Consider the following 27,394-nt stretch of genomic DNA (forward strand, 5'->3'; position numbering starts at 1 on the left):
TGATGCAGGGAGGGTCCGTCGTCCGTGGCCGTCGGCACGCCGGACTCGGGCTCACGCAAGAGTCGCGAAATGACCCAGGAGACAGCCCAGATCCCACACGTAGCCATTTATGCCGAGTAAACAACCAGCACCAGCATCGGATACACCGAAAATCAGTCGCTGTGATTTGAGAGCTACAACGCAAGAGATCTTCCAATACAAACAAGAGGGATGGTGATGGTACATGAGCGCTCTCCGTCGAGCCTCAAAGACTACTACTGCTTCGTTGGAAGCGCACAGGAATGGTCACATAGGCATCAAAAACGGTCCGGCACATTGGACATTTCTGGTCCCTGAGATGCCGGGCACAACGGTAACACAAGCAACAATGACCACACGGCAGAAGGGCTACTGAACGAACGTTGTCATAGCAAATCATGCACGTCTTGTCGTCCTCAGGGCGGAGCCCGAACAAGGTAAGGCACTTGAGTGCTCCATCATCCGTCACGACCAATTCGCCCAGAACTGTCTGGTTCGCACAAAGGGCGAGCACCCAGCCGGCGTGAGTGGGTTCAGAGAGCAACAGCATGAGGGGGAAGACCTCCCCAGCCAACGGCGGTATAACAATATCCATCGAGCTACCAGAGTCGATGGTAGCAGTGCAGAGAGCTAGTAGTCTATTCAATAAGTCCGGTCTCGAATTGGAGAAGCTGAGTCCATCGTGCTGCTGCAAGCCGCCAATACTGGCACTAAGTTCAAGGCGACAATCGTCCTCACTATGGGCTCTCGAGGCCGGCGCCAGAGGCTCCACCATGGGGGGCATCACGCCAGCTTCCGGCACGATACGAGACCAGCGCATCTGCCTAGCCTCATCTGTCGGCAAAGGGGTAGGTTTCAAGGCCTCCTTCATTATGCTCAACCACCAATGCCGTTTCGCAGCCCGCCGTTCCGCGGCTCCCATGGGGCCGCTGCTACCCGCATGAGATGCAGGGCTGAGGAGTGCATCGAGGGTGCTGGCACTGACACCGGTGGCAATGTGGACCTTGCAGGGGGACGAAGTCTTCACTGTGAGCTTTCCTCCAATGTAAACGACTGAGGTTAACGTGGTGGAGAGGCTGAGGGATGGTATTGGCACAGGCGGTTTCCTCAGCTCTCTAGAAGCTTGCAGAATTTGAGCAACATGCTTCCGAGTGATGGCATCGAAATCATCGGCGTAGACCGACATACGAGGAACCGTCAGAACGTGTGTCTCCTTAGCATGATGATGGTGATGCCCGCTTTCCGCTGTTGTGTTCGAGTCCTCACTAGATGCATCCGAGAAGTTCCAATCCTCACTGCTACCGGATACTGAAAAAGTACAGAAAACACCATCACGACAACACGGCGATATAAAAAGCCCCACTTACTCCCAGGCTGCAAGTGCCTCAGAATGCTCACCGTCTTCACGAGGCGAAGGCCGATAAGGACCGTCCACGTTATCATGAGGACGCCCACGATGAGCACAATTGCGTTGTGCGCCCCCGGGCTCGTCGGCAGACTGCTGGAGGAATAGGCCACCTCGGGGAGCTCCATCAGTGGAGTGAAGCCACCGCTCGGCTTGACGGTCATTGGACCTCTGTGATTCTACCTATGCCAAAGTGGTCTCAAGGCCCGCCGAACACAGGCTCCACACATGGTCGTATGAAACGGCTTTGAACTACCACAACTAGCAATGCTGGACACTCGAATAAGATGGGTGATAAAAATCTTCATTTCAGAAGGTCAGCGAATGTCCCATCATCAACAGATGCGTTCGCGGAGGGCTAAAGACGCATCATGGAAAGTACCGTTAGGTAGCGGTTGAATACTTCAGCAGACTGAAATTGCCGCTGCCGCTACGGCGTCCTTGGACTCGGGACTGCTCTTACATGGCAGAGGCGGCGGTGAAACAACCTTCTTCTCTGGTAGTGATGGAGGGCTCCTTGCTCGCTCATCGAGCCGTCTCTCAGTAGTCAAATGAGATACAGTCGAGGACTCTCTTGCGCTAGACGCAGGTTCGATCCCTGGGCCCTCCATCTTAGACGGCGGAGGTTGAGGTGACCACATTCCCACTCAAAAGAGTCTCTACGAACCAGACACTACAGTGGGGGCTATTCCTGCCTTCACTCGTCTTGGGCGTAGTTATGCTCATCACAGGAGCACCGTCAAGGCGATCTGCTGCGTACTTTCTCGAGCTTGACCTGAGATCGCCTCATACCACCCCGCACCTCCCAAGACTACTAACTGTGCAACCAACTCAGACCTCGCTTCGGCTGCAGCCACTTCGTATTGTCATGAAAAAATTCTGAAATTCTCGATATTCCCTCCGACTCTACCGCCCCTTGCATTGTTCAACGAGAATCCCTCAGCGACGAGCTGGTAGAAACGTTCAGTGATTGGGAAGTAAACTAGTCAGTACGTTGACGTTTTACGGGCGGCTTTTCATCGTCCCCTCGCACCTCAGCGAGCCTCTTCTTCATCTCCTCCCGTATACTAGGGGCATCCTTGCGCTCTGAACATGCACGCCGGAAATTTCAATGTAAGCCTTTTCCAACCAGTGTTGAAATATATGTGCGGTTTCCTCACTGATCACAGAAGCCTACCCACGAATTCGGGTAGAAATGTACAGAAACCAAAATTTCCTCAGAACTTCGATCCCGTTCTTACCATCACACAGAGCCTTGATCCACTGCGTTAACAGACGCTTATACTCTTTATCTTTACATTCACCATCCGCAAGCACTGTGAAGCGAGCCACCAAGCCCATCACCACGCTCCCTATCCAAGGTTCAAGCATACAAGATACGGAATAGGCCCACAAAGATACTACGTTCCGAAGCCGTATTGACCATAGCCGTCTCCAGCCTCTCCATGCACGCCTGCAGCTTCTCGTCCCCTTCTATGCGAGCCTCCACTTCATCAGGCGTCATCTCCATGAACTTGGCCACTTTATCCACTACCGCCTTCCTGTCAGCCGCCAATGGGTGGTGCCTCAGACGGAACATGTAGCGCGAAAAATCGCCATCGAAACACGCCTCGATTTCTTCCGGATGGGACAATGCTTCTTGACGAAATCTCTCGCGTTTGCTAGAGCTGGCCGCTGAAACAAATCTCATATTGGCAATCTCAAATCCTCACTTACTTAGCACGTTTTCGGGAACCCATTCGGCGACTAGCTTTTGCGCGAGGCGCTTTTTCAAAACGCCAAAGTCGCCTTCAGCGTCATCCTCCTCCGATTCAGAAGAGCTCTCCTCGAGGCCCAGCCCACCAGCACGAAGTCGAATTTGAAGGACTTTATCCTTTCGTCGCCACTCAAATACCTAAACGTGGGTATTCGTGTATTCTGATACCAACTTTCTTTCAAATCGTCTCGCATACAATGACCGATACTCGTTCCGAAAGAGAGTCATCTATTTTCTTTGGATCTATTCATTTCCCGACTCCCTTTGTAACGGGAGAACGCAAAACCCGAGAGCGTCGCCAACTTTGGTACAGGAAAGAGACAAACTCTCTTTAGCCTCAAGGACGACAACACATCGATGCTTTTAGTGGAGGTTGTCGTAGCTGACCGACGGCGTCGTGACATTTCCGAGGGAAGTTGAGGCAGGAGTGGTATAATAATAATAATTGTATAATTCTTCATTTGGATAGGGAAAGCTCATGGAGCCTCCAGGAGCGCCACAGTAGAACTGCTCCTCACCTTGCTGTACAAAGTTATAACCACTACACGAGTTCGGCGATTGCTGGTATGAATAATAATAGTAATAATAATAAGGCCCTGGGTAATTATAAGTACAATCACGGAATTCACCTCCATACCCTTCATTTGCTACATCTCTATTGCACAATAGGAAGTCCCGATCGATGCCAGGCTCAACGCGACTAGCTGCAGCCCAACCGTCTATGCTCTGCTGACTTCTGTCCGTCTTCAAAGTGTCTACCACTGTCGCCCTCTTCTTAACCATAGCATCGTATCTAAGTACCACATTCAAGACCCAATCAAGTGGCCACCACTTTACTTGTCCTTATTATCAACAACCTTCACGTTTTCCTTGAGACTCTCCATCCTCACGCCTGAATTCAATAGGCCGCCCAGCTCAGCCACAAGCAGAAGTGGAAAGAAAGCGTCATCAGCCGCGTAATGAATCTGACCATGAAAGCTGATGCCGTAGTGAAGGTTATTTCTACGCCCACTTGGATGTCACTGAGAGGCTCCGTAGCGGACCAATCGCTCATCGAGATCTTCTTGTCCTTGCGCAGGAAGTAGCCAAAATGATGCGCAATGCGCTTCAAACCACCACGAGGAACACTGCGGTTTTTCTTACTAATTTCGTACAAGTCGATGACGTTATTGCACTCCAAATCAAACGTGAATTGCAGTTTCGCGTGATCAGAAACATCAAAGCCAATAGTGACTTTGGCCTTCTTCGGGTCGTTCAGGAGGTCGCGCACCCACTGCGGCAATACATGATGAGTGTTAGTCCGAATCAGCAACGCGAGGTCCTCGGTGGCGAGCTGGACCAGCGAGATGGGGTGATTGGTAGCAGGAGTCTTATCAGGCTTCCATTCAAAGTCGATGCCAACAGCACCAGCCTTCTGGAAGCGCTCCTTGAGGGCCTCGTCATCATCCCACTTGCCGGTAGGTAGCGCCTCTTTAACGACAATTTCACCACCGAAGGAGTGGAGGGTAGCCGAGACGAAGGGACCACCGCATCGGAATGATGATGATGTAGATGGCGTATGGTAAGTAGTAGTAGTAGACATTACAGGGAAGGCATGCCTACGGCCAAGAGATTCGAACATGTCCTCGCAAGCCGTCACCCTTATATGATGCTCATGACTCCAATAAGGGGGAAAGATGTGTTCACTACATTCTCTCTATACTAATTCGGATTCAGTATATACCCTTTCTGTGCCAAATCGGCGATTCCAAATACGCATCACTTCGAGCGAATAATCAACATGATACCGAAGGAAATGCGTTGAGAATTTGCAAGATTGCAAGATTTACTCTTACCTGCTACGAGAATAGTCGCATCTATAACTCAGTTGTCCGGCACTTATTATTTCACTGTATGATCTCTAACGACGGAGTCCTCTAGACTATCCACCACTGCTCTACCCTCGTGGGGGAAGGTTACAGTATCCATTCTGCTGAGGAATTTCATCGGGACAGCACGCGCGTGCAGAGGCTCGCTCGCACATCCAACAAGTCTATCATCAGAGGTATTTCCTACTCTTTCCATGATGATGGAAAATATTTTGCCTCGAGTCCAGACGGCAGAGGGTAAATACGTGCATCGAACCCGCGTTCACCTGCATTGCTCAAGAAGTTGTTCGAGCCCAGATTACTTCCACACAACACCCAAATGTCTTCCATGTGATCATTACGACAATCATTAAGCGAAAGTACACGACCATGAACTCAATATCAAAACGCATCTCGCCGACTACCAACTGGTGCCGTTGAGGTGATGATGATACAGGTCGCCTTTTACTGCTGCATTATGGCCACGACTGTGGTCTTCGTCAGTTTCCAACAGGAACTCTAGTGACTCGGGATTCCACCCGCACCCCGCAATCGACTCAGGCAGAAGCATATTAGCGTCGCTCCCCGCGAACAGATCGGCCTCCCCAGCTGAGCTACCCGCAGCATCCATCAATGACTGCGGGGACGAACAGGAGGCCGTCCCAGTCGCTGTAGACGGCACTGTGGCGCGGCGGCTAGGCAGAGCAAATGAGTCACTAGGATCAGCGATCTCGCTCAGCAACCTCTCCTCGAAAGCGGTCAAGGCCAACTCCATCATAGAACAGGATTGCAACTAAAACAACAAGCTCGATATTCACCAAGACTCTCCAGGAGCTTCAATTCCGACGAGTAGATGTGCACACGAGCAGCTCTTGGCTCTATCTAATGACCAACCTACCACCGATTTGATCTGGTCCACTCCTAGAGTGTCGAGATTCTGGAGGATCCTCGCACAAGTCGACAAGAGGAAGCCGCCGTTGGAAGTCTTTGACTTCATCCCCAGTCGCGCCATCAGGTTGAACAGTCCCACCTGCATCAGCACTACATCTCAGCGGACCACACACTAGCAAGGCGCACTATTTTCTCCAATGAGACTTCCTCCAACTTAGCCACTGTTGAGAGCTTCAGAGCGGCCGCTTGCATGAGTGCATCCACTCGATATGAAGCCGCTCCGTATTCAATCAAACTGATGTCCGAGGTCGGGCGAACGATGGTCGGCCCGACGTCGTCCTCCGAAGCAGTAGGCGGCGCTCTAATTCCTTCCTGGCAAGATGACTACTGACCATCGCCATACAGTAAATGGCACCACTTGCTGGAAGCCTTGCAGTACGGTGGTTATCTCTTCAATGCGAATAGCTCCTACATGATCGAGCACGAACCTAACAACAGTGTCCTGAACTCACGACGACCACGATCAAAAAGCACTGACTTGCTGGTCGTCATCAACATCGGCAAGTTGGAATACCCCATAGTGTGCATAGGCCGCAATACCTTCGCGATCAGGAACTTACTGTACTTGTGAGGCGTTCGTACCACATCGGCAGCTACTGCCTAAAGAAGGACGGTCGTTGATGCTCGTGAGGAAATCAGTGCTGCAAAAAAATGTTCGCTCTCCTCAGCTGAGCTCAATAGTTTACTCACTAATCATAGAAGTTTATATACGGATTGGGAGAATATATACGATAAAGTGTACTGAGACTAACAATGATTTTTTAAAATTTCCTCAGAGTTTTCATATTGTCACCAACACATGTGGGTGACCATGCGCACACTCTAGCACACTGGATGAAATTAGGTACATAAATGTCTTTGCTAGATTTTAAATTCTTGTGCTACTCTTGTTTCACTAGCCTAGCATGTGCTTTATAACTACTGTACTGGTCATACAGTGTGATACAAACCATAATAGTAATATTTTCAACACCTTCAATTTTCGAGAGTTCGAAAGACAACTTTGAGTAACATCAACATGATAACAATGTGGATCGATTGACAACGTTGCAGAAGCGTTCCATAGTCTATAATCATATTCCCTAATTGGAGGAAGCCATCTCGAAAATCTAGATATGCATAACTGTTTGGTTCACCCTGTATGTTCAGAATCATTTGTTGACGAAGTTGTCTAATCCCATCAGTGCTGACTTACATCCATTAGTTTCTTGTCGGGATAATTCAGCCTTGCGAGTGAGCACATGATATTGCCGATACCATGGCCATCGTAATGAGGCGTCAAGATCGCAACACAGTCGCAGATTTCTTTTAACAGTTCCTCGTGGAAACTGCAATGAATCCTCTGGTTGAGGAAATGCTCAGTCCTCACCAGTTGAGACGTCCGTAAGCATATAGGAGATTCGACACTTCCTGCGGTTTGAAATTGTGTATAGTTCCCAACACCCTCTTGGCAACCATTTCCATCAATGCTTTATCGTAATGATTAACTCGGGAGAGGCCGTAAAGCATGTTGGAGAAGTTCTGTGGACGGAAGTGCCTAGCACGCACGAAGCTACATGATACTAGATTGCCCCGGTGGATTCATATCCTCATAAAACAAGGCTTGGCTACAACTAGCAAACCTCATAGACTCTGTTGAACAGAGCAGTTACTAATACCATCCGAATAGTTCCAAACCCGAGTGCTTACTCTAGTCGAGTCTTAGCAGCACCTACGATGGCCTCCACCACCTCCTTCTCATCACTCAACTGCAGCTTACCAACCGCCCAGGATATGTTGGACAATGACTGGCAGCTCGAAATCCGCGCCAACTGTTGATGATCAATGCAATGACTACTGTAGGGTCGGCCCATACAGTACTCACCTCGACGGCTCTTCGGAGCACCTTTTTCATCCGATGGTCGCGAGTCAATGCCTTCTGACTTTGCTCGTGGTTCTGAGTTATGCTGGCCAGGCGGTGTATTAGAGTTGAAACGTTGACGGAGTTCAGTTGAGTTACGTGCGTGTCCACGATTTCGAGCAGGCCCTTGACGGATCTGATATCAGATTTTTGATCTCCCTCGAAAATCAATAGAGGTAGAGCCCCCCACCGTGCATTAGCAGCGACAAGGATGCTCTTCTGGATCTCGAATTCGTTCGGGGTAGGCTGGTTGTAATTATGTCGAGTCACAACGGTGCCCTGATCACATATCAGCAGCGGACGAATCTGATCTTTGCTCACATTGTAAGACACCAAGCCTGGAGCCCCTCCCTCCTGAGCCGTCACCTCTCCACTGTTCCTCGTCACCACATGCTGCTGTTGCTGAATAGGAATCCTACAGCATCATGTTAGTGTGTTCCTGATTACCTCTACAGTGTTCTTCCTAATGGACTTGTTCTCCACCTCAATTGGAGGCACTTGGGCATGCATCGCCTTTTCCTCTGATTCCTCGACTCTGGATGTTCCACCAATTGCAGCAGCTATCTCATTCACTCGTGCAGTGTTATCATTCGTTTCAGTGACAGTCTGAACGTTGAAGCAACGGTAAGAACCTCTAGCGGTCTTCCGCACTACATTTTCCGAAGCGGGTTGGTGCTCCCTAGCAGTCTCAACCGACTCCTTAACAGAATTCGAACCAGTGTTCGTTCGTGACTCCACCACCACATCAACTTCTGGTACCCTCAGCGATGGCGTCCGCGTTGTGGTCAATGACGGGACTAGGAGCCGACAGAGCCTGAAGATAGATGCGCCGACCAAGACATCCTCAGAGGACCTACAGTAGTGTTAGAGGGATGCTGATCAGATAGTAGACGAGATCAGTTGTATCAAATATCATTTGTGGACGACAGTCCTACTGTAAAATTTACTACAGAAAAATTATGTAGGCTAGCGCGCACCCATACTCAAGTTTCACTGCGGATGAGTGAACAACTCTGTGCTTCATAACAACGCTTGATCACGAAGGTAACTCCAGGGGGGGGGGAAGATGAAAAGCCGCAATACCAACACGGGTTAATTCAAGTACTGGATGGGCCCAATAAGGAATATTCGAACCTAGGAAGGTAGGCGGAAACGTGATAACTTCGCACAAGTGATAACAGTCCAACATCGTCAGCGTTACCATCTACCTACCAATGAGAACAACGTCCGAATCGAACCATGCCCCAGGCTCATTGAATCAATTGTGGATCAATTCAGAATCGATGCTAGCATCGTATTACACGTGTAGTGAGCAATTCCGGAAACGATTATGATGGGGTGAGGTTCAGTAGACCTCTCCAGAGTTCTAAGAGCGCTCCCAAGATCGAGTTTTACATGTGATATCTAATCCTGGGTGGGCTCTTGAAGGTCTATTGAACACGCCGCGAGTTTAGAAATCGGTTTACTGAACGACCCTATGGAGAACTCAGAGTACCAAGCTGTCAAGTTTCATCACTGCATAGATTTTGGCGCGCGCGAGGGTATCTTGCTTACTTACGATCCTTAAAGATTCCTAAGCTCCGTGAGCAACAGTAGTTCAGACTACCCTCTGCCCAACTTCAGAGGCTTACCGGAGATCAGGAATGACCTCAGCAAAGCTTTCCTTGTGTCTGAGTTTACTTCAACGACAGGGGTTCACGGCACTGTCTGAGCCACGATCGGCAACACGAACACCGACTCAATTCGGGAAGAAGGCGTTCCTCAATTCGGAACCTCCTGATGGTGAGAGAATGTCCATCCCTTAGTTTCTCTTTTTATCACCACAAAATGCTGTCGCGCTCGTCCACCTGCATGGGAGTCGCCAAGGAGGTCCTCCATGGCGCTGAGGCCCGCTCACGTATGCTAGTCGGGGTTAACCGTATCGCCGATGCTGTGGCCGTTACCATGGGCCCTAAGGGTCGCAACGTGGTCATCGAGCAGAGCTTCGGGTCCCCTAAGGTCACCAAGGATGGTGTCACTGTCGCCAAGGCCATCGACCTCCCCGACAAGATGCAGAACGTCGGAGCCGCTCTCATCAAACAGGTGGCTTCCAAGACCAACGACATTGCTGGTGATGGCACTACCACTAGTACAGTACTTGCTCGGGCCATCTACCGTGAGGGCTGCAAGGCGGTCGCTGCTGGCATGAACCCAATGGACTTGAAGAGGGGCATCGACGCTGCAGTGAAGGTGGTCATGGATGAGCTCAAGGCTCGTGCCCAGCCTATCTCAACCGCCCAGGAAATTCAACAGGTATTTTTTGTATTTGTACGTCTTCTCTCATCTGAGTCGTCGTCTTGTCTCAGGTCGCCACAATTGCTGCCAACGGCGACAAGACCATCGGCAGTCTCATCGCTGAGGCTTTCGAGAAAGTCGGCAAGGACGGCACCATTACCGTGTCGGACGGCAAGACCATGGAGCATCAGCTGGAGGTAGGGCGTCGATTGACTCATCAAAGCATAAGATTCCGCTCAGGTTGTGGAAGGCATGCAGTTCAACCGTGGTTACATTTCCCCCTACTTCGTCACCAACAACAAGACTCAGTCGGTCGAGTTTGAGAATCCTCTCATCTTGGTGCATGAGAAGAAGATCAGCTCCATTCAGGTGAGGAGTCCTCCCTTGTTGGGTTGTAATTTACTCTTTATTCCAGTCCATTCTCCCCGTGCTCGAGTACGTGGTAAAACTACAGCGACCCCTCCTTATTATTGCTGAAGACGTCGATGGAGAGGCTCTGGCTACTCTCGTTGTCAACAAGCTCCGTGGTGGCCTCAAGGTCTGCGCTGTAAGTGTCTTGACGATTGGCTCGGCACACAGGAGTTTGGTGTGGTGTAGGTCAAGGCCCCCGGGTTCGGCGATAACCGCAAGTCCCAGATGCAGGATATCGCTACTGTTTGCGGCTGCGAGGTGGTCAGTGAGGAGACTGGCACCAAGCTCAGCGACGACTTCGACCCGTAAGTTTGGTAGTTCACTCTCAGTGTCTTGAGAGTATTTCGGTGGTATTCAGTGCATTGCTGGGCTCATGCAAGTCTGTCTCCGTCAAGAAGGACGACACCATTATCCTTGACGGTGCGGGAGCTCGAGAGGAGATAGATGACAGATGCGAGACCCTCCGTGATGCTATTGACAACACCAGTAGTGAGTACGAGAAGGATAAGCTCAAGGAGCGTCTCGCCAAGATGAGTGGGGGTGTTGCCGTCATCAAGGTGAGCATTGCTGATTTCTGGGTGTGTTGTTGATTACGTTGTAGGTTGGCGGTTCCTCCGAAGTGGAGGTGTCCGAGGTCAAAGATCGTCTCAATGACGCCCTCAACGCCACCAAGGCCGCTGTGGAGGAGGGTATCGTGCCCGGCGGTGGGTCCGCTCTCTTGAGGTGACCATTTAGGGAATGCATTTGGTGGCTCTGACTTTGTTTCCTCTTCAGAGCTAGCAAGAAGTTGGATGACATGAAATTGGACAACTTCGACCAGGAGGTCGGCTGCAACATCATTCGTTCAGCGTGCAAGCAGCCTTGTAAGACTATTGTCGAGAACGCTGGTGAGGAGGGTGCCGTCGTGGTGCAGAAACTCCTCAGTGATGACCATTACCACAAGTAAGTCCACGGCTGAATATTCATCTGGCTGAGATGCATTGTATGGTAGGGGATACAACGCCCAGACCTCTGAGTACGTCGACATGCTCCAACAGGGTATCATTGACCCCACCAAGGTCGTACGGACGGCCTTGGCTGATGCCGCCAGTATTGCTAGTTTGATGACTACCACTGAGACTGTCATCTGCGATGTGAGGAGCTCCTGCTAGGCTATACATATTGTGCATGTGTGCTTTCAGGTCCCTGAGAAGGAGAAGTCCCCCGCGGCCCCTGATATGAGCGGTATGGGCGGTATGGGAGGTATGGGTGGTATGATGTAGAGTGCCGACCTGTAGCTCGGAGGACGCGATTGTCAGTAGGCAGTAGGGCACATAGAGTGGCTGAGATATACTTGAGTGTTTCCGATCTTTATCAACCTGAGCTCTGACAGAAAATACCCGACAATCGTTTCTAACACACAATGAAGTTGGGCGTAGTTGTTAATTTATCCAACGAGGTATCTCTACTCTGTCCAAGGCTGATCAGTTGAGCATTGTCTCCCTTTCTTTCGTCGCGGCCTCGAAGGTTGTGTCGGTTGTGTCCAGTGTTTGAGTCTCTTTATGATTGCCCCACGAAGCTTTGGCCTCTGGCAACTATCGCTCCCACGGGCTTACAGTAGGCACGTCAGCCGGTGCTTTTCTGTGGCTCCTGAGGTCGAGATCGTGGATAAACGGAAAATGGAGGTCGAAGGGCTCCGGTCAGCTGACGATGTAATGACTGGTGTCTGCCGTCACGCTAGTGCCGTGTGTCGCTCGGGGCTAGATTTGACTGCGCACGTGTAGTGTTGGAGTTCATGTTCCCTTTCTTCAGCTGAGCTCGGAATTTTCGTCGCTATTTATGAAATTTACATACGAATCTGGGTTTTACAGGAACCAATGAGAAGTTTCCTCAGTATCCTCGTTTTGTCTCCATCACATGTATTGACTATTTTCCCACAGTGCTCACGCGTTCGCCGTAGGTGTGGAGCTATTATACCCTCAACCGCTCACAGTGCCGTGGTTCGGACATTTGTCGTCTCCTGTACATCCTCGCAGGAGAAATGGAACGTTCCACGCGAGATGAAAAAATAACGGTGATACTGTTTCGGTGTTACCTATGCAAATCGCCGTTGCAGATCGTTAATCATAAGTGCTTCATGCGAATACTCAACGATCTTATACGCTACGTTGACACGTTGCCGCTGGACTCCCTCGTCGCTGTTCCGAGGACCCTGGTCCGGCTGAACTGGCGGGATATGGGCCTCTTTAAGGTAGCGATCTCGGACTCTGAGAGCTGCCAGCGTCTTTGCTCAGCACATCGAATCGCCGATCATGACGTTGCTCCCCAGCATGACTACGAACCAGATCGCTGAAGTGACTCGGGCCTATGCGGACGTGCAGGCCGGTGGGAAGGCGTTCTGGGAGAGTATCATAAACAATGTGGCGCACAGGGTACTCCTTGAGTGAGGAGGCTTGGACGTTGGGACGGAATCAATTCGGACGGTGCATCTCTGGGGTTCACTGTAGAAGAGGATAGATGCTCGTTGAGGCTTCATATGTTAGCTCTTCGTACCCTGTTTTCTAATTCTGTTTTTCATATCATCTCATGTTTGAAGGGAAGCAATCTGTGTGCCACGCTCGCGTCAATAAGCGTGTTCAGGCTGGAGAGTTCGCCCCTGGGGATTTCGCTAACGTTTGCGTGGCCATGACGCGGAAGTCATCACATAAACCCGTGCACTTTCTAAAGGGGGCGTACCCTTTCCTACTACACCAGATGCAGCGCAGGGCTCACAAAATCGCGGATGTAGTGAGAATCCTCAGGGTAGTATTTTTCTGCCATGAAAGGGAGCGGCTGTATTCGAAGCTCAAGTGTAGGTGTATGCCCGATGGCCGAGCGGCCTGATGAAGCAGACCACCATGATAGTGGCCATCACAGCACAGCTCTCCGTCGAAGCTCTCACGGGACTAGCCGATCAGGAATTGGCGCAAGTGTTGGCCTCCTTGGCTTCGTAAGGCAATTTGAATCTCCTAGTGCCGAGGACCGCCTTGATATAGGTTGTGCGGCTCTCGTGAGTATCCCTATAGGGAAGGAACTGCTGTGTTCCATCGAGCCGAGCCGGTCATAATCTCCAGGATATCCGCGATGGATCATGGGAGTCTCTCGAGGATAGTTTTTGCGTACAACGTACATGGCCTCGGCGATGGACGTAAGGAGAGGACTCATCTGGTGGATGCTTCCTAAGTCTTGGTAGATTCGTGCTCGGCGAGAACTGCTAGTCTCAGGTCTGTATCGCTTATTGCTGGACCGAGGTCTGGAGGTCGTATCTGCGATGTCGCCACGGCAGTTATCGAATTGCCTGAAGGTTTTCGGTGAGCAACTCTGCAGTCGCAAAGTTCAGAGGACAGAAGGCTGGAGCAGTGAACACCACGATGGCAAGGTTTGTATTGAAATGCCCTATGAAAAATGAAGATGATCGCTCTGTCAGATGAGTCCATCGACCTCGACTACTGAGCCGACCTGGTTCTATGACGCTGCAGAAGCTACTGTTGTCCGCAAAATTAGAGAATTCAAGAGTCTCGATGTTGTGGAAACCATCGTTGGGTAAAGGGTTCCCTCGTATGTTGTGGTGAAGGTTGCATGCTCTGAGCACGCTCAGATACGCTCATGCACGGACGGGATCAACGCAGCTGTGGGCCGTCCTAGTGGAGGCGACCAACCATCGTATAACCATCTTCAATGCGGAGCAAGCCTCTATGTTATGCTGGGCCTTTGCGGTGGTTCGGACTGGGGCTAAGCTGTTCCCCCAACTCCAAGTTACTGCACTGGAGCGTCTCAACCAGGTGAACATTTCGTATGCTCCTCACCATGTGGAGTTTGATGAAGTTCTCAGTTCTCCGCTTTCGGCCTGACTAATATGCTTTGGGCGTTCGCGGTGATGAAGAAGTTAGATCCCGATTTCTGTGAACCCATCCTTGCCGTGCTGACTCCTGAAGTCGTCTCCTCCGACAGTCGCTGTGCTCTGCTTTTTCCCACTCTACGCGAGCTGCAGGTGAGAATCCGTCCAGGACTGAGGGGCTGTAGATCTCGCGTTTCATCAGGCTGTACATTCCGACTTCGACCCGGCTGGAACGGAGAGGTATCTTGAGTATTGCCGCGCACATTTCTGGGACTTGCAGCTCTCTACTGCTCCTAGTGACGAACTCATGACCTCGATAAGCGACACTCTTGTCCAGATCGAACGCCCTGGTGTAGGAATGTACGACTTTGACGGATTCCTGGTTGATATGTGGGTTCCCGGCATCAAGGCAGCCATCTTAGTGAGCACCCGAGCCAACATGCAGGCTCGAAGTCAAACTCCAACGGGTGAAGCCATCCTGAGGCATCGGCACGTCATGCGAGGAACAAGAGGACGTGTCATTCACGTCTGGGATCAGGAATGGAACGAAATGGACGGCCAAGAGCGGGCTACCTTCCTCCGAGAGCGACTCGATCGATGGTATGAAGAAGACCAAAACGTCGAACGGGGACAAGAGACTCCAGAGGGGTCAACTGAAAGCGTGCCGGCCCCGAAGCGGATCGCTGTCGAGCCGATTCCGGGAGAAGTGGAGCTTTTGAAGAAGCTCCAAGAGCGTATGAAGGAGGAGGTCGAGATCGGGAATGCGCTGACGCCTGGTTTATGCGCTGGGAGTCCACAAGAGATGGCAAGAAATATTCGGCGTCAAAGGCGAGCAGCAAAGAGGTGGAAAGAAATCGATACCCCAGAAGACGAGCCAGCGAGACTCCCATGGGAAGCCAAGATGTGGGTGAAAGAGCGCAAGACAAGGCATGGCGAAGCGAGAGGGAGCAAATAGTTCAATACTTTCATGATTCATTCGCGTTTCCGTCGAATTAAGTTTCTGATATCTCTATGCGATGCGTAAATGGTAGTCACAGCTGCGTCGTAGCAATAACACATGCCATCGTTGCTGACGTCAAATTGGTAGAGTTCGCTCCAATAGAAATCATTCTGTAGTCGCAGTCGGTCGAGTAGCCGTAGTAGTAGATTTGATTCGTTAGATAAGTATAACTGCCTGTGTATTTGGCTCCACCCCCTCCGAGCCTCGTGACGATAAACTCCATCATGAAAAAGTAGCGCTTAATAGTAGTGGAAGTTCCATCTTGACATTCAAAGGGATTCGACAACCCAACTTAATACTCGAGAGAGAGGAAAATTCAACAGCGAGCTGGTAATGATAGGTTATCAATTTCTAAGAACACACCAAGTCTCTACCAGTACAGGCTGATCTGGGTGAATCACTCCTAACAAGGTCACCCTTACCGACGTGCGATTGGGGGTCACGTCATAGTGGCTATTTACACTGCGAATACAGTCTTCCATCGAAAGCATCAACCCCGTCTTCTCACTACGTTAACTCAAGAAGGCGATTATGATAAAATTATTAAAAACGACTACGAGAAGCCGCTGAGTAGACCAGCAGCTCCTTACGACAAATCTCGAGATTCCGCCATAGTAGGCATTATAGTTTGCTCATAGCCTTCTTATACTGTCTATCAGCCTGCCTGATGCCCAGATCCAGCAAGATCTCCTCCGAGCCGCCAGGAATAGCCAAAGCACGGACATCACGATAAAGCCGTTCCACCACTTCGCCGAGGCCACTCCTTGTATAAGCATTTCCGCCGAATATTTGGGCCGCCTCTCGAGCACAGTACTCGTACACCTGAAAACCATCAATGGCAACTGCAGACAACCCCATCTCTTACCTTAGTACTGTGGGCCTTCATCAGAGCAATGGTGCCTCCCAAAGCGTCCATACTTTCCACCCACGGCATAGTTGACATCTGGTGAGTTACGCTTTCAAGCCAATGACTGGTCCCCTCAATCTGTCTGGACATCTCTGCCACTTCCAGCGAATCACGGATGTTCCATAAGGGTCTTGCCAAAGGTCTTTCTCTTCTGTGCATACTTGAACGAGAGTTCATAGAGGATCCTCGAGAACCGCACAGCCTGTATGATGAGGCCCCAACGTTCATGGTTGAAGTTATACATGATAACCTTGAAGCCGTCATTCTCCTTACCTATAAGGTTCTCCACGGGGACTTTCACATCATCGAATTCAACGAAAGTAGTGCCGCTCGATAGCACACCCTGGCAGTCCAGTCTGGTGGTCTTGAGACCAGGCATGCCCCTTTCGACCAACAGCATAGATATTCCCTTCATGCCAGAGCCACCTGTGCGGACCGCGACAGAGAAATAGTCGGAGAAAATACCATTAGTTATCCACTTCTTCTGACCGTTGACGATGTAATGCTTTCCATCCGGAGTGAGCTTAGCAGTAGTCCTGATATTGGCCACATCACTGCCAGCGTGAGGTTCCGTGATGCACAGGCAAATATTCTTCTCTCCACGTACACAAGGAGGGGCGACCCTTGCCTTCATCTCAGACGTACCAAAGTTTAACACAGTTGGCAAACCAATGTTGAGGCCACCCATCATACCCCACATGACGCCACCAGATCCACACCTGCAGAGCTCGTCAATGAAGATGAGCTCGTGGAAGTAGTCGAAGCCTTGGGGCTTGGCAGCAACGGCGGGGTCGGCATAGTCGTAACCCTTGGGGCCGACCAAACTGGGCAGGAGGCCAGCCCTATAGCACTTTGCGTAGATCTCCATGGGAATGGCCTTCTCCTTCTCCCACTCACTGACGTTGGGCATGACCTCATCCTCTACGAATTTGCGGCACCTGGCCCGCCACTCAACGTGGGACTGAGTGTAGTAGGGGCTGCTGTGGCCCTTGGTGTACCAACTAGGCTCCGCGTACGGGACGGGAGATCCGAAGGTCTCCTTGGCAACAACGGGCATAGATCAACGCGGACTAACCTTAGCGCTACACGTACGTAGTCACTGAAGTAAAACACATCTCTATAAGCATAAACCCGTTCACGAAAGGTACACAGAAGTGATGCACCGAAACATCTAAACACTCTCCGACGTCACTCACACTCTTCACAGGCACAACATAGAAGGCCGCGGCAGGACAACCACGACGTAACCTATGATCATATCATTCACAGCGAATAACTCCGTCGTGATTAAATTATAATGGGAGACTTGTGGCACCCGAGGTTCCTCCTGAACCACTCATAGCGAGTTAAAAGCGCCAGTCAGGCAGTTCAACGTTTTACTATTGGGAACGGGATAATACACGTGTCTAACATCATAGATTATACGATCATGAAGCTCAACCACATATCATTTGAAAGTCGCCATCATCATAGACAAATCATGCAAAGTACAAAAACGTTGCGGAAGATTAAGGCCGTCCAAGTGTGCCAAGTTGTGTCGGTAGCGAAGTTGGATAGTAGCCGATAGAGATTCCTCCCAAATGCCATCCGATCCATGCGAATTGAGTCTGTACGAGGCCTTCCGCTGGCTACTCAGGGACAGAACAGGAGTGGACATTGTCGAGGGCGCGGTGAGTCTCCCTGAGGGGTGGAACTAGTGCGGGAAAAATTCCTCTACGATGAACTTTCATTCGAAAGAGATTGCATCAGAAGCCGACTGTGATGCCTAGACCTGGCACGCACAAACGTACCATCAAAAAATGACGTTTTCTAAGTTGATATGTTCGCATAGTGCGAGTCGCACTACCCTGTTTAACAGGGTAGTGCGACGCAGCCCTTGCGTAGCCTCATGAATCAACGACAGGACATGTCATTGACTGATGAGATTTCGCGGGGGCCGATCAACCACTAGCATCTTTGTATTCGATACAGACTTTTCTAGAAAGGGCCCTGGTCCCCCCCAGGTACACTCAAAGAAAGAACTCGAACGAGACATCGCGAAATCGATGCGACTCACCGAGGAACGCGAGTGCACTAGAGAATATGAAGCCATGGAGAGTAGTCTTCCTGTGCCTACTGTATGTGTACCGTACTGTAGGGATCGCCGTCATGGAGCCAGGCGCTATGGACTGGTCAAGCAAGTCATTGGACTTCGTACGAATAGTTGCCGCAGTGGGCAGCTGCTTGCACCCGAACGTCACAGCGGAGTCTCTCGTACTCCGAGAGTTCTTCACAGACCTCAACTTGAACGATAGAAACATCACCTATTTAGATGGTGATATAACTCGTCGACCGACATGCCGTGAAGGAGGCGTGTTGTCTCAGATCGCACGTCCAAATTCACCGCACTGCTGCACTTGTCTATCGATTCCAATCAAATAACATCTCTCCCTGTATTGCCACCAAACCTGAAGGTGTTGCATGCTTGTGGAAACCAAATCAACAACATAGAAGGACCCGAATCGCCGTCTCTACTCCATCTTGGACTGGCCTACAATGATCTAGAAAATGTCCATGTCATCGCTGAGAGGTTCCCGAACCTCCTGAGTCTCGATTTGAGGTAACAATTTCTCGGTCGGAGGAAGCTGTTTTTGCTCCAACGTTGCTCTGAGTCGTGGGAGAAAATTGTGGGGAAAAACTCCGCTTGTGCCATTCTGTTTGGGGCGTCATCCCATGACAAATTTTATTCCCTGGGAAAGCAGTTCTATGAAAAACATTTCTATTTTCTCGCTGGGACTTCATTTTTGTAAAGTTCAATTGCTTTCTGATCATCTGTGGGAAGTAAAGATCATACGTGACACTGAACAGAATTCGAGTTCACAGGCTTCCTCGAAGCACTGTTCACCTCAGCTACAACAGACTATGCGGCTTGCCAGAAATCATCGGAGTCCTTCACAATCTGGCAGACATTCGTCGTCTTCTGCTGAGCAACAACCCGTGCGCCCTTACCCCAGCCTACCGGCCTTGTATTATCAAGAGCCTTCGTGAGCTGCGAAATGAAGTTTTCTCGAGAAGAACTTGAAAACTTTTCAGCGAAGCTTCAAACTCTGGACGACAGTGCCGTCACGGCTACTGAACTCGAAGTCGCTGCTGCCTTACCGGTCCTTCACACAGCGAAGAACCTGGGAGGTACGTCGGTGTATATGATCACCGTGGACTGAGTCGACGCAGAGGCCCCTCCTTTCGTGATTAGTCGAGTCACTAGACTCAAGTGAAAGTCCTCTCTGACTGTCTAGAAGCATTTGAATTAGGAATCACGATGCAATTCCTACCCAAGTGCTTTGATGGAATTCCCTATACGGTAGCCGGTGATGGCGGTGGATACTTCATCACTATCCATAACATGCAAGGTTCGTACGTCTCCTCATGTCACTGTTGCTATTCTGTGCACTGTAGGAACTGAACTAAAAAGCCCCGAGTTCGTGCGCGGCCCACCGCCCCCCTCAAGTGGAGAAGACATCCCTGAGAGCGAACGAGAGGCTGGAAAACACCATGTCCTCCTGTGACATGAAATCTCGCAAGGCTCATTGCATGTTTCAGAAGGCGCCACCAACTTGGTTGATCTCCGAGGACGATTCAGAGGGGAACGAACGACCAAAAATCGAGATCGACATCACCACTGAGTCCTTCGACGAGTTAGCTCTGTGGAAGTGGTAGGTCGACCGAGATAGGCTATCCGTGCCCACAGACTTCTGTTGAGGCTCATGGTCGAAGGCCTGCATGTGCATCTGCATCGCGCTGTCGCAGAAGAGTCCTCTGTTGAGGGGGAAGCAGTGGCAGCAGCTCCGCTACTCGTGTGCCGAGCTGAGCTCTCTGAGTCGCGGCTGTTCGTTCCGCCTCGCGTAAGTTTCTTCATCACGATAGTGTGCTGAAGGTCTCTTCCTTCACACTGGTTGCTGCAGATGGAAGAATGCCTCCCTAATTTGGTGCGTGTCGGGGTTGAAGATACGATCGAAGCTCAAGAGGAAGACGGGTCGAATGACGTATTGGGTGAGAATGACTCAGAGAAAGTCGACGAAGTGAGCTTCTCTCACCGTGTTGTCCTCATTTTGTGTGATCATCAGATGCCCCTGCATGTTGCTGCTGGACACTGCGCTATCACCACTGGGGTTATTCGAGTCCCACTGTTCGTCTATTCTGATGCTACTACTGATAAACTCCTCGCCGCACCGTCTCTGAATCAGGTAGCGACTGGAACAATCCTTCCCCACCGCTTGATTCGACATCTAGATCGTTAATGATTGTATCAGGATTCCAAAGGCCAGCATATGTATTTGGAGTTCGAGATGAAGGCGTGGACGCCTCGAGGTGATGGAACTGCTGAAGACAGCGTGGCATGAATATGAACACGTTCGCAATGTCATTTCGAAAGTCTGTAGCAGTGTTGTGTTGACAAGTGCTGGGAACACGAGTCGGAGTAGAAAGAGGACGACCAACGTGATGGAGAACCGAGATAGAGCACGGACGACACTTCTGTACATTGATATTTGATATTGTTGCAGTAGAATGTATATCGATTATCGCGTGCCAAACTTCCTGGAAGTCGGCAATAGCAAGCTGCCACTCGTGAGGACCATGATTATCCAATGTTCTCAACGCCCTCACATTGGTAAGCCCGGCCACGTTATCTCTGTGAGCCTCTGATGGCCACACCGCTTCCATGGACGCAACGCACACCTCGAATGGAGCATTTCTAATCATGAGGGTTTGACAGTATGACCCTGGGTTGAACTCCGGAAGATCATCGATAGTTCTAACAGCGCATAGGATTTGCCCCGAATGTTTCGGTCAAGATCTATTTTCAAGAAAGGATTCTATGCCCAATTCTGGACGTTCGCCCCTTTTTGAATTTCCAACCCAGTTTGCTTCCTCATCGAATGCTCACCACACACAGCTAATGCATGATTCGATTCTTGTCTCTACGTCATTCTCAATCTCCCGTCCTCGACCAGCTAATATGTTACTATGATGTGGTCCGCCGCTGGAGCTCTTTGCCTCGTTATTACAGCTCAGTGGCTCAGCACGCGACTCGCGTGCTGAGCCACTGACTCGCGTGACGCGAGTCGTCGTTTCTCTATCCCCTCCGATAGACCTTGCACAAATCTCGTAATCGCAATGAAACTATAACTAAATCAGACACACGTTCGAGGTAAGCCTACCCTCCGAGTGAAGGGGCCCTCAGACTGTAAAAGCTCGAGCCCGAGGAGAACCTCTGCTCAGGAAGACTCCACAGCGGTGATGGTTCATAAGCCGCACCGTACTCCTCTCCACCAGCTAGCTCAGGACCCAGCGGGGCACTGGAAGGAACTGATCTCGTCACGTCAGCTGAGAGCGACCGCGATGCTTTGAGCATCCTAGTCACCGCCGGGAAGGCCATAGCCACGACTTGCAGCAACTTAGCGCTCTCCTGCCCGGCCTCGGCGACCCAAACGATCATGAGCCGCGTCGTGACACCACATGCTACTGTTGAGAGATCACTAGATAGATCGCTTTCACGAACAGGGGCGAAATCTAGGGCCGCCACTCTGAGCCCTTCCCTGGGCGCCGGAACAGTACCGAGCAAATCGACGTTGGATGGTCCTTGACCCTCGAGGACTTGGGACAAAGGGGGGAGGACTTCATATACCTTCACCTCAGAGCCGCCATCACTAACAGCAAGCCTCTGGCCTGTCGAGGGGCAGAGGGCACTGTATGACGCTGAAGGTAGATCGCCACTGAAGGCATAGACCTTAGGTAGGGTCGGCGTCTGTCCATCAAAGACCCATGATGCAGAACCAACAGCCCATTTCCCCTCCTCTTCGTTCAGACGGGGCCATATGAGCTCCGACAGTCTAGATGCTGAAGATACGTAGAGCCTCTCGGAATCCAACGGCCAGTGGAGCCGGCCCGAGCTCGAACTCATAGGATCCAAAGTAGCCCGGAGGACAGTACAACACTCTCCCGTGGAGACGTCCCAGGTTCGAACCTCGCCGTTTGCATACCGCACCGCCAACAGATTAGAGCAGGACCTTGCTGAGCACCAGGCCACTGACGTGACCTCCGCCGTCCTTAGGCGTCTCAGTACCAGTGGGGTCGCCGAGGACAGTCCCACCGTGGCCGACTCCCACACTACTACCACATTCGAATACGCCACTGCCAGTAAGGATCCATCTCTAGGGGAGTACTCGATGACAGAGGGGGCCACAGGGAGACTGCGATTAGCTATGATCTGCCAATCCTCGTGCACGCCCGACAGGGACGTTATAACGAGGCCAGACACAGTACCCAGGGCTATAGATAGAGGACACGGTGAGGGAGCAAAGGCGACGCAGCTTCCTGAAGGGACGAGCAAGCACTGACAGTGATCAGAGTCGGCTGGCCATACCTGTGACCCGAGGGGTCTTCTTAGGCAAAGCCAAATTGAAGACTTTACGATGAAGCCGATCGATGAGGGTAACATCGCCCTTGGGGGATACCAAGACGTTGTAAGGGGCCGAAGGATGCGATGAGCAGTGCCATTGGGGACTAGCAGCTTCCAAAGATATCTATGCAACAATAACTGTCGACGTCTCAAGGGCCTCCAAGACTCACCCGGGGTGCCTTCAAAAACCATGAAGTCACAGCGTAGTCTGCAGAGAGCTGATCCAGAGTGCTCCACGGGGCTAGCAGGTCATTGGCGAGGAACTACATCCCAACATCAATGAGGACAGGTCCGGTTCTATCCGAGTACCTCTCCCACGGCTCCCCACTGTCGAAGCCTGTCCAGCAACCCACTGGTCTTCCCCTCCCCTATAGTGTTGGTCGCGGCCAAAGTCGACGCACTCAAAGACGGTAATGGTCCACCGTGGTCGTCAGCAGTGAGTGATGCCAGCCAGGCCTCCGCACTGCAGCTACTCACCTGAGGCCCAGGTGGATCGATCGAGAAGCGAACCGATGATCTACGAAATACTACTCCCACTGAGTCCAAGTCATGACGTATTCTGCCTTCGCTCTCAAAGCTGAGCTTATCCTTTTTGCCACCCCCAGTACGAGCATCTGACCACGAACTGTGTCGAAGAACAACATCGCGAACAATGGATGGGCCTCATCGCCACTAGTACCATCAGCGTTATCCTCCTCAGCAGAAAGCGAACTGGTTCCCCCAGTGCTCCTCCGACGGAACGTATTGGGACTGAGCGTAGGCGGGGTAGAGGCAGCGCGCCTCCTACCGTGGTCGTTACTGCCCGACCGAATCGGGGAGAGAGATGGCGAGGACGTCAGCATAGCTCAAAATGCCAACACTGCAAAGGCAAACTTCTGACGAGAAACGCCAGCTTGAAGGCCCCATCCAATGGAAGACTAACATGAGGATCTTCGGGGCCTCAAGAGACCAACAAGGCCCTAGGTACCCAAGAGTCTGATACATAGTACTCTGCTAAAGCTCCTATTTGATGAGAACCTAGCACGAAGACTCCTTCAATAGAGGGCACTTCAACAAAAGATGGTAAGAGATGCTGGGACAGTTATTTATGATTACACTATGGCAGGGCATGCTCCATTTGACGGCATATTGCCGATCCAACGCTACAGTCAACTGAGGATCTACATAGTGTCAAGTAGTGGGTCGGCGGCTGCCGATTGCAATGTACTGGGCAGTCCTATGGTCCAGGTGATGAAGGGATATGCTCCCTAGCAGCCGCTCAGGCATGTCCACTTCTTCTTGGGACTCCACCTAAAGCGAATCCACTACGACTGAGTACTGCGGAACCGAGAAAAACAACCCACGAGTTGAATGAAAACCAGAGACGTTCAGCGACCCCAACGATCGATCCGCTACGTTCAGGCTATTACCAGGTATCCAACATCTAGTACGACGTCCCTCACACGCTCCTTCACTTGGGCTAGCGTTGTCCGGGCTATTAGAGACCACTTACGAACATCGTAGTCGATCTCAACATACCGGTACGGTCGAGAACCTAAGTGTGCCCCTTGGGGTCCGAGGGGGAGGGTCGACACTGACCTTCCAGGATGGTCGCGCTCCCTGTTATGAGGGCCGGCTTGCCGTTGTATCTTTCTATGATGCCCATAGCGGGTAAGCTTGGGAGATCAGTGAGGTTCTGGACCCGACCAATGACTTTAAACGGAAGATTCCGATCAGAGATGCCTGATGATAGAAAGGACACCTTGCGCGAATAGGAAGGTCCCCACCTCGGTCCAAGAGGTTGAGCCACAATCTGACTGATCTCGGCACGTCGGGGTCGTGGGGCCTCGAGGACCTACCACCACAGAGGCTCTCATGAGACCTTTGGGGTAAGTGAAGGGATCTCACCAAGAAGCCATCTCCCGAGTGATCATGAAATAGACGATGACACTATAGCCCGGATGAGGCTTTTGCGTCACGAAGGGGTTGAAGGACGGCCCCTCCCCAGGCACTTGGGCGTTCACTACGACCAACGCTGGGGCATCACACTGCGATGTGTACCTGGAATTGCTTATGAAAAACGCCCATACGGGTAACTAACCTCACCATGGAGGAAGGGGAGGGAAATTCATATGCCTTGCGACGTCCGATAGCACATCATCTCCCCGCAAAAGGTCGGCCCCTATGGGCTCATATAGGGCTGGTAGGCTAGGCGCTTTGGTCCCAGTGCGAGCATAGTCAGGACCGCACCTTACACTGAAGTGGCAGGCCTCTCGAGGTGACCACGTCGCTGTCCCGTGGGGCGTGTCCTCCTGTCGGAGAGGCAAGGAAGCACCCATATTGTGGGAGACCAGAGGAAGTGGGTCCGGCGATGGTATCCATAGCGGACCATCTGCTGTCTGTTTCGCTGTGACATAAGAGACTTCACTGACGGTTCGTGAAGGAGGGGTGATGGAAAGAGTGAAGGTGATATCTCGTGGATCCACGATGGTCTCCGGTCGCGGGAAGATGCCAACACTGACGGCGGAGTAGTAGGCGGAAACACTCCCTGGTGGGGACTGGCCGAGGGAGAGGGCCGGGGAGGAAGCGTCGATGCCATCCCATTGGTCGCCGCCGCTATTGGTGGACTTACGCCACTTGTCAAAGCGGTAGGAGGAAGTGACAGTTACTTTCTGACAGAGTGCACGGCATCCACACGTGGCCATAAAAACGGGAGAGGAACTAACACGGAACATATATTTCATCGTGAACTTTCACGAGCTAAAATGCGCACTGGCAGTTTGAGCCTGTGGTCAGCATTTAGTTGAGGAGTAAATGAACGTCAAATCAAAGATGACTACGCCGACGATAATTATTCGACGAGAAGAGGTGATCTTTTCGCGCGTGGCAATGTAGGTGATGGAAAATCCAGTGGCATCTCTGTGGGAGACAGAAGTTTTTCACACGTCACGGAATTCTCAAAGCTCATTAACGACCAGTTCTGGGAATTGGTTTTGAGTTCTATTGAGCGGCCCAAAAACCAGCCTTGGAATAAATCCCAGAATCAGTTCAATGAACATCACTTAATAGCTACTACGCAAATTATTATAACGTCCCGACACTCCGGCCGTCACGACGACGACAACAACACATGATTTCGGGCGTGCGCTTTTTCAATTTTTTGGAGTTAAGATTCACAACAGGTGGTTTATGAACAATCCAAGTGCCCGGTCAAGTGGGAAGGACTAGACTGCTAAGGTTCTGCTGACGGGCCGAGCGGTGGCAGGAAAAACCAGTATGCGGTCGATCATTTTCGCCAACTATCTCGATACTGTGGGTGGTTTAAATTCTTGGTGATGGCAAGAGAGATAGTTCGAACTTCGTCGAGGCAGTTTAATTCTTCGTCGTCGCCCGACGTCTACTTGCGGGGTTATCACATCAACATTGAATCATAGTGGTAGTCGGGAGTTCGGTTTTTCTCAAGGTATGGCTCGTGTACGCGGATGCGGTCCCTGGCAGTCGTTAGATGTGACTGTTGAAAAAATGCAGAGAAGCCAATGGATTGCCTCTCCGCACCGTAGCCCTGGTGAAATCGCCAGTTTGCACCTGCTAGTTTTGCTCGTGCTCACTGAAACCGCAGCATGTGACTTAGCGACAAGAGTGTGCATGTCAGCCCGGGGTGGACGTGAGTCACTGGCACGTGGGATGTTCTGAGGGGAGATGAGGTTGTCTCGGTAGTCTGTGGTCTTTGAGAGGAGTTGATCATCAACTGGGACATCTAGCCGCTTGGGGGGTAGATGTCTCCGCAGAAGAAATCAAATTGGCGTTAATTTCGGGTTTAATCCCGGCTCGTATCTGAGCTACTTCGCTTGGTGGGCAAGAGGTTTGAACCTACACGTCTCGATAGGCCATGGTGATGCGTTTTAATATCATTTATCACAGCAACGTTCGTAGTCTTCTCATCACCACATGCCCACGTCGCCGTCCCAAAACCCGCTGTCGGCGCTCCCACGAGGTATCATGGAGAATCTTAGAGTTCTCGAGCTCGCGACGTACATTGCCGGACCGGGAGCAAGTCTTATTTTTACGGAGCTTGGTGCTACCACGATTAAGGTGGGGAGTTCACTCGTTCTCACTAATGACCACTCGGTAGGTTGAAACCCCGTCGACGGATGGGTCTAGTGCTGGTGGCGATCCTATGCGACAGCTTCTGCTGCCCTTCGAGCCTGGCAGGCCCCATAGTAGCATTTTCGAGATGTTCAATCGCGGCAAGGAAAGCATCTGCCTTGACTTGAAGTTAGAGAAGGTGGTGGCTCCAACAACCGCCCAGGCAAATTCACTCAGCTCGCGAGCTTTCAGGATATGCAACTCTTCTGGGAGCTTCTCGAAGATGCTGACGTTTTTATCACAAATGTTCGTATTGATTCCCTGTGTAGTCTGGGTATTGACCACCGAACAGTGTGTGCACAGCTACCATCGCTGGTTTATGTCCTCATGACGGCGTGGGGGACCAAAGGGCACGGATATCAGAAACCTGGTGAGAACAGCCGATCCGCGGTTTCAGCTTCATCGAGATGGTTGATGGATGGGCGCTGAATTTCGGACATTTGTCAGGACTGAATTCTCCTCTTTGTTTCCACTCAGTGGAGCTGCTCATACGACAAGCATTTCT

At 51.2% G+C, this 27,394-nt stretch overlaps 12 protein-coding genes across 12 annotated transcripts in view; 5 read left to right on the forward strand and 7 right to left on the reverse strand.

The window, feature by feature from the left end:
* Positions 1-244: 244 nt before the first annotated feature.
* Pmar_PMAR006994 (hypothetical protein) lies at positions 245-1,587 on the reverse strand (the record flags this gene model as incomplete). The annotated part of the gene is made up of 2 exons (XM_002783420.1): positions 245-1,326; positions 1,386-1,587. The coding sequence occupies 2 exons, from the start codon at positions 1,585-1,587 to the stop codon at positions 245-247; spliced, it is 1,284 nt and encodes a 427-aa protein (XP_002783466.1).
* A 786-nt stretch (positions 1,588-2,373) lies between these two features.
* Pmar_PMAR006995 (3-5 exonuclease, putative) lies at positions 2,374-4,789 on the reverse strand. The gene is made up of 7 exons (XM_002783421.1): positions 4,192-4,789; positions 4,017-4,144; positions 3,831-3,972; positions 3,140-3,317; positions 2,828-3,097; positions 2,665-2,775; positions 2,374-2,509 (listed from the first exon to the last, which is right to left on the reverse strand). The coding sequence occupies exons 1-7, from the start codon at positions 4,759-4,761 to the stop codon at positions 2,406-2,408; spliced, it is 1,503 nt and encodes a 500-aa protein (XP_002783467.1). The 5' UTR covers positions 4,762-4,789; the 3' UTR covers positions 2,374-2,405.
* Positions 4,790-7,059: 2,270 nt separating this feature from the next.
* On the reverse strand, positions 7,060-8,793 carry Pmar_PMAR006996 (hypothetical protein; the record flags this gene model as incomplete). The annotated part of the gene is made up of 10 exons (XM_002783422.1): positions 7,060-7,086; positions 7,173-7,305; positions 7,347-7,514; positions 7,667-7,788; positions 7,842-8,013; positions 8,068-8,156; positions 8,199-8,279; positions 8,325-8,483; positions 8,532-8,691; positions 8,735-8,793. The coding sequence occupies 10 exons, from the start codon at positions 8,791-8,793 to the stop codon at positions 7,060-7,062; spliced, it is 1,170 nt and encodes a 389-aa protein (XP_002783468.1).
* A 911-nt stretch (positions 8,794-9,704) lies between these two features.
* Positions 9,705-11,935, forward strand: Pmar_PMAR006997 (heat shock protein 60, putative; the record flags this gene model as incomplete). Its single annotated transcript, XM_002783423.1, has 10 exons — positions 9,705-10,169; positions 10,223-10,348; positions 10,392-10,520; positions 10,567-10,698; positions 10,749-10,867; positions 10,921-11,119; positions 11,164-11,285; positions 11,337-11,504; positions 11,554-11,695; positions 11,744-11,935. 10 exons carry the CDS (start codon positions 9,705-9,707, stop codon positions 11,822-11,824), a joined length of 1,683 nt encoding a protein of 560 aa, XP_002783469.1. The 3' UTR covers positions 11,825-11,935.
* A 743-nt stretch (positions 11,936-12,678) lies between these two features.
* Positions 12,679-12,988, forward strand: Pmar_PMAR006998 (hypothetical protein; the record flags this gene model as incomplete). Its single annotated transcript, XM_002783424.1, has 2 exons — positions 12,679-12,792; positions 12,836-12,988. 2 exons carry the CDS (start codon positions 12,679-12,681, stop codon positions 12,986-12,988), a joined length of 267 nt encoding a protein of 88 aa, XP_002783470.1.
* Positions 12,989-13,127: 139 nt separating this feature from the next.
* On the forward strand, positions 13,128-15,373 carry Pmar_PMAR006999 (conserved hypothetical protein; the record flags this gene model as incomplete). The annotated part of the gene is made up of 7 exons (XM_002783425.1): positions 13,128-13,220; positions 13,397-13,530; positions 13,577-13,640; positions 14,008-14,123; positions 14,179-14,362; positions 14,413-14,571; positions 14,621-15,373. 7 exons carry the CDS (start codon positions 13,128-13,130, stop codon positions 15,371-15,373), a joined length of 1,503 nt encoding a protein of 500 aa, XP_002783471.1.
* Positions 15,374-16,039: 666 nt separating this feature from the next.
* Pmar_PMAR007000 (acyl-coa dehydrogenase, putative) lies at positions 16,040-16,361 on the reverse strand (the record flags this gene model as incomplete). The annotated part of the gene is made up of 2 exons (XM_002783426.1): positions 16,040-16,240; positions 16,284-16,361. The coding sequence occupies 2 exons, from the start codon at positions 16,359-16,361 to the stop codon at positions 16,040-16,042; spliced, it is 279 nt and encodes a 92-aa protein (XP_002783472.1).
* Positions 16,362-16,434: 73 nt separating this feature from the next.
* On the reverse strand, positions 16,435-17,382 carry Pmar_PMAR007001 (Acyl-CoA dehydrogenase, putative; the record flags this gene model as incomplete). Its single annotated transcript, XM_002783427.1, has 1 exon — positions 16,435-17,382. The coding sequence occupies one exon, from the start codon at positions 17,380-17,382 to the stop codon at positions 16,435-16,437; it is 948 nt and encodes a 315-aa protein (XP_002783473.1).
* A 2,884-nt stretch (positions 17,383-20,266) lies between these two features.
* On the forward strand, positions 20,267-20,704 carry Pmar_PMAR007002 (hypothetical protein; the record flags this gene model as incomplete). Its single annotated transcript, XM_002783428.1, has 3 exons — positions 20,267-20,383; positions 20,429-20,548; positions 20,615-20,704. The coding sequence occupies 3 exons, from the start codon at positions 20,267-20,269 to the stop codon at positions 20,702-20,704; spliced, it is 327 nt and encodes a 108-aa protein (XP_002783474.1).
* An 815-nt stretch (positions 20,705-21,519) lies between these two features.
* On the reverse strand, positions 21,520-22,266 carry Pmar_PMAR007003 (hypothetical protein; the record flags this gene model as incomplete). Its single annotated transcript, XM_002783429.1, has 1 exon — positions 21,520-22,266. One exon carries the CDS (start codon positions 22,264-22,266, stop codon positions 21,520-21,522), a length of 747 nt encoding a protein of 248 aa, XP_002783475.1.
* Positions 22,267-22,360: 94 nt separating this feature from the next.
* Pmar_PMAR007004 (hypothetical protein) lies at positions 22,361-25,082 on the reverse strand (the record flags this gene model as incomplete). Its single annotated transcript, XM_002783430.1, has 12 exons — positions 22,361-22,496; positions 22,529-22,679; positions 22,729-22,888; positions 22,935-23,027; positions 23,074-23,241; positions 23,296-23,389; positions 23,972-24,054; positions 24,174-24,298; positions 24,343-24,486; positions 24,531-24,598; positions 24,652-24,804; positions 24,994-25,082. The coding sequence occupies 12 exons, from the start codon at positions 25,080-25,082 to the stop codon at positions 22,361-22,363; spliced, it is 1,464 nt and encodes a 487-aa protein (XP_002783476.1).
* Positions 25,083-26,691: 1,609 nt separating this feature from the next.
* Pmar_PMAR007005 (alpha methylacyl-coa racemase, putative) overlaps positions 26,692-27,394 on the forward strand; it is a gene marked incomplete at both ends in the record, with an annotated part of 2,013 nt that continues 1,310 nt past the window's right edge. The window contains 3 exons of the mRNA XM_002783431.1: positions 26,692-26,835; positions 26,876-27,028; positions 27,082-27,259. Coding sequence (XP_002783477.1) covers positions 26,692-26,835; positions 26,876-27,028; positions 27,082-27,259 — 475 coding nt within the window. The remainder of the gene's footprint in view (positions 26,836-26,875; positions 27,029-27,081; positions 27,260-27,394) is intronic.

This window comes from Perkinsus marinus (genome assembly GCF_000006405.1).
Source record: "Perkinsus marinus ATCC 50983 genomic scaffold scf_1104296937060, whole genome shotgun sequence".
Lineage (NCBI taxonomy): Eukaryota > Perkinsozoa > Perkinsida > Perkinsidae > Perkinsus > Perkinsus marinus.

Excerpts from the sequence above, each read along its gene's own strand:
- Pmar_PMAR006995 (XM_002783421.1), bottom strand. The coding sequence starts at position 4,761 with ATGTCTACTACTACTACTTACCATACGCCATCTACATCATCATCATTC. Across the intron at positions 3,318-3,830 it reads TCCTATTGTGCAATAGAGAT|GTATTTGAGTGGCGACGAAA; the intron begins GTAGCAAATGAA and ends ACCCACGTTTAG. Across the intron at positions 2,776-2,827 it reads GGTCAATACGGCTTCGGAAC|GGAGCGTGGTGATGGGCTTG; the intron begins GTAGTATCTTTG and ends AACCTTGGATAG.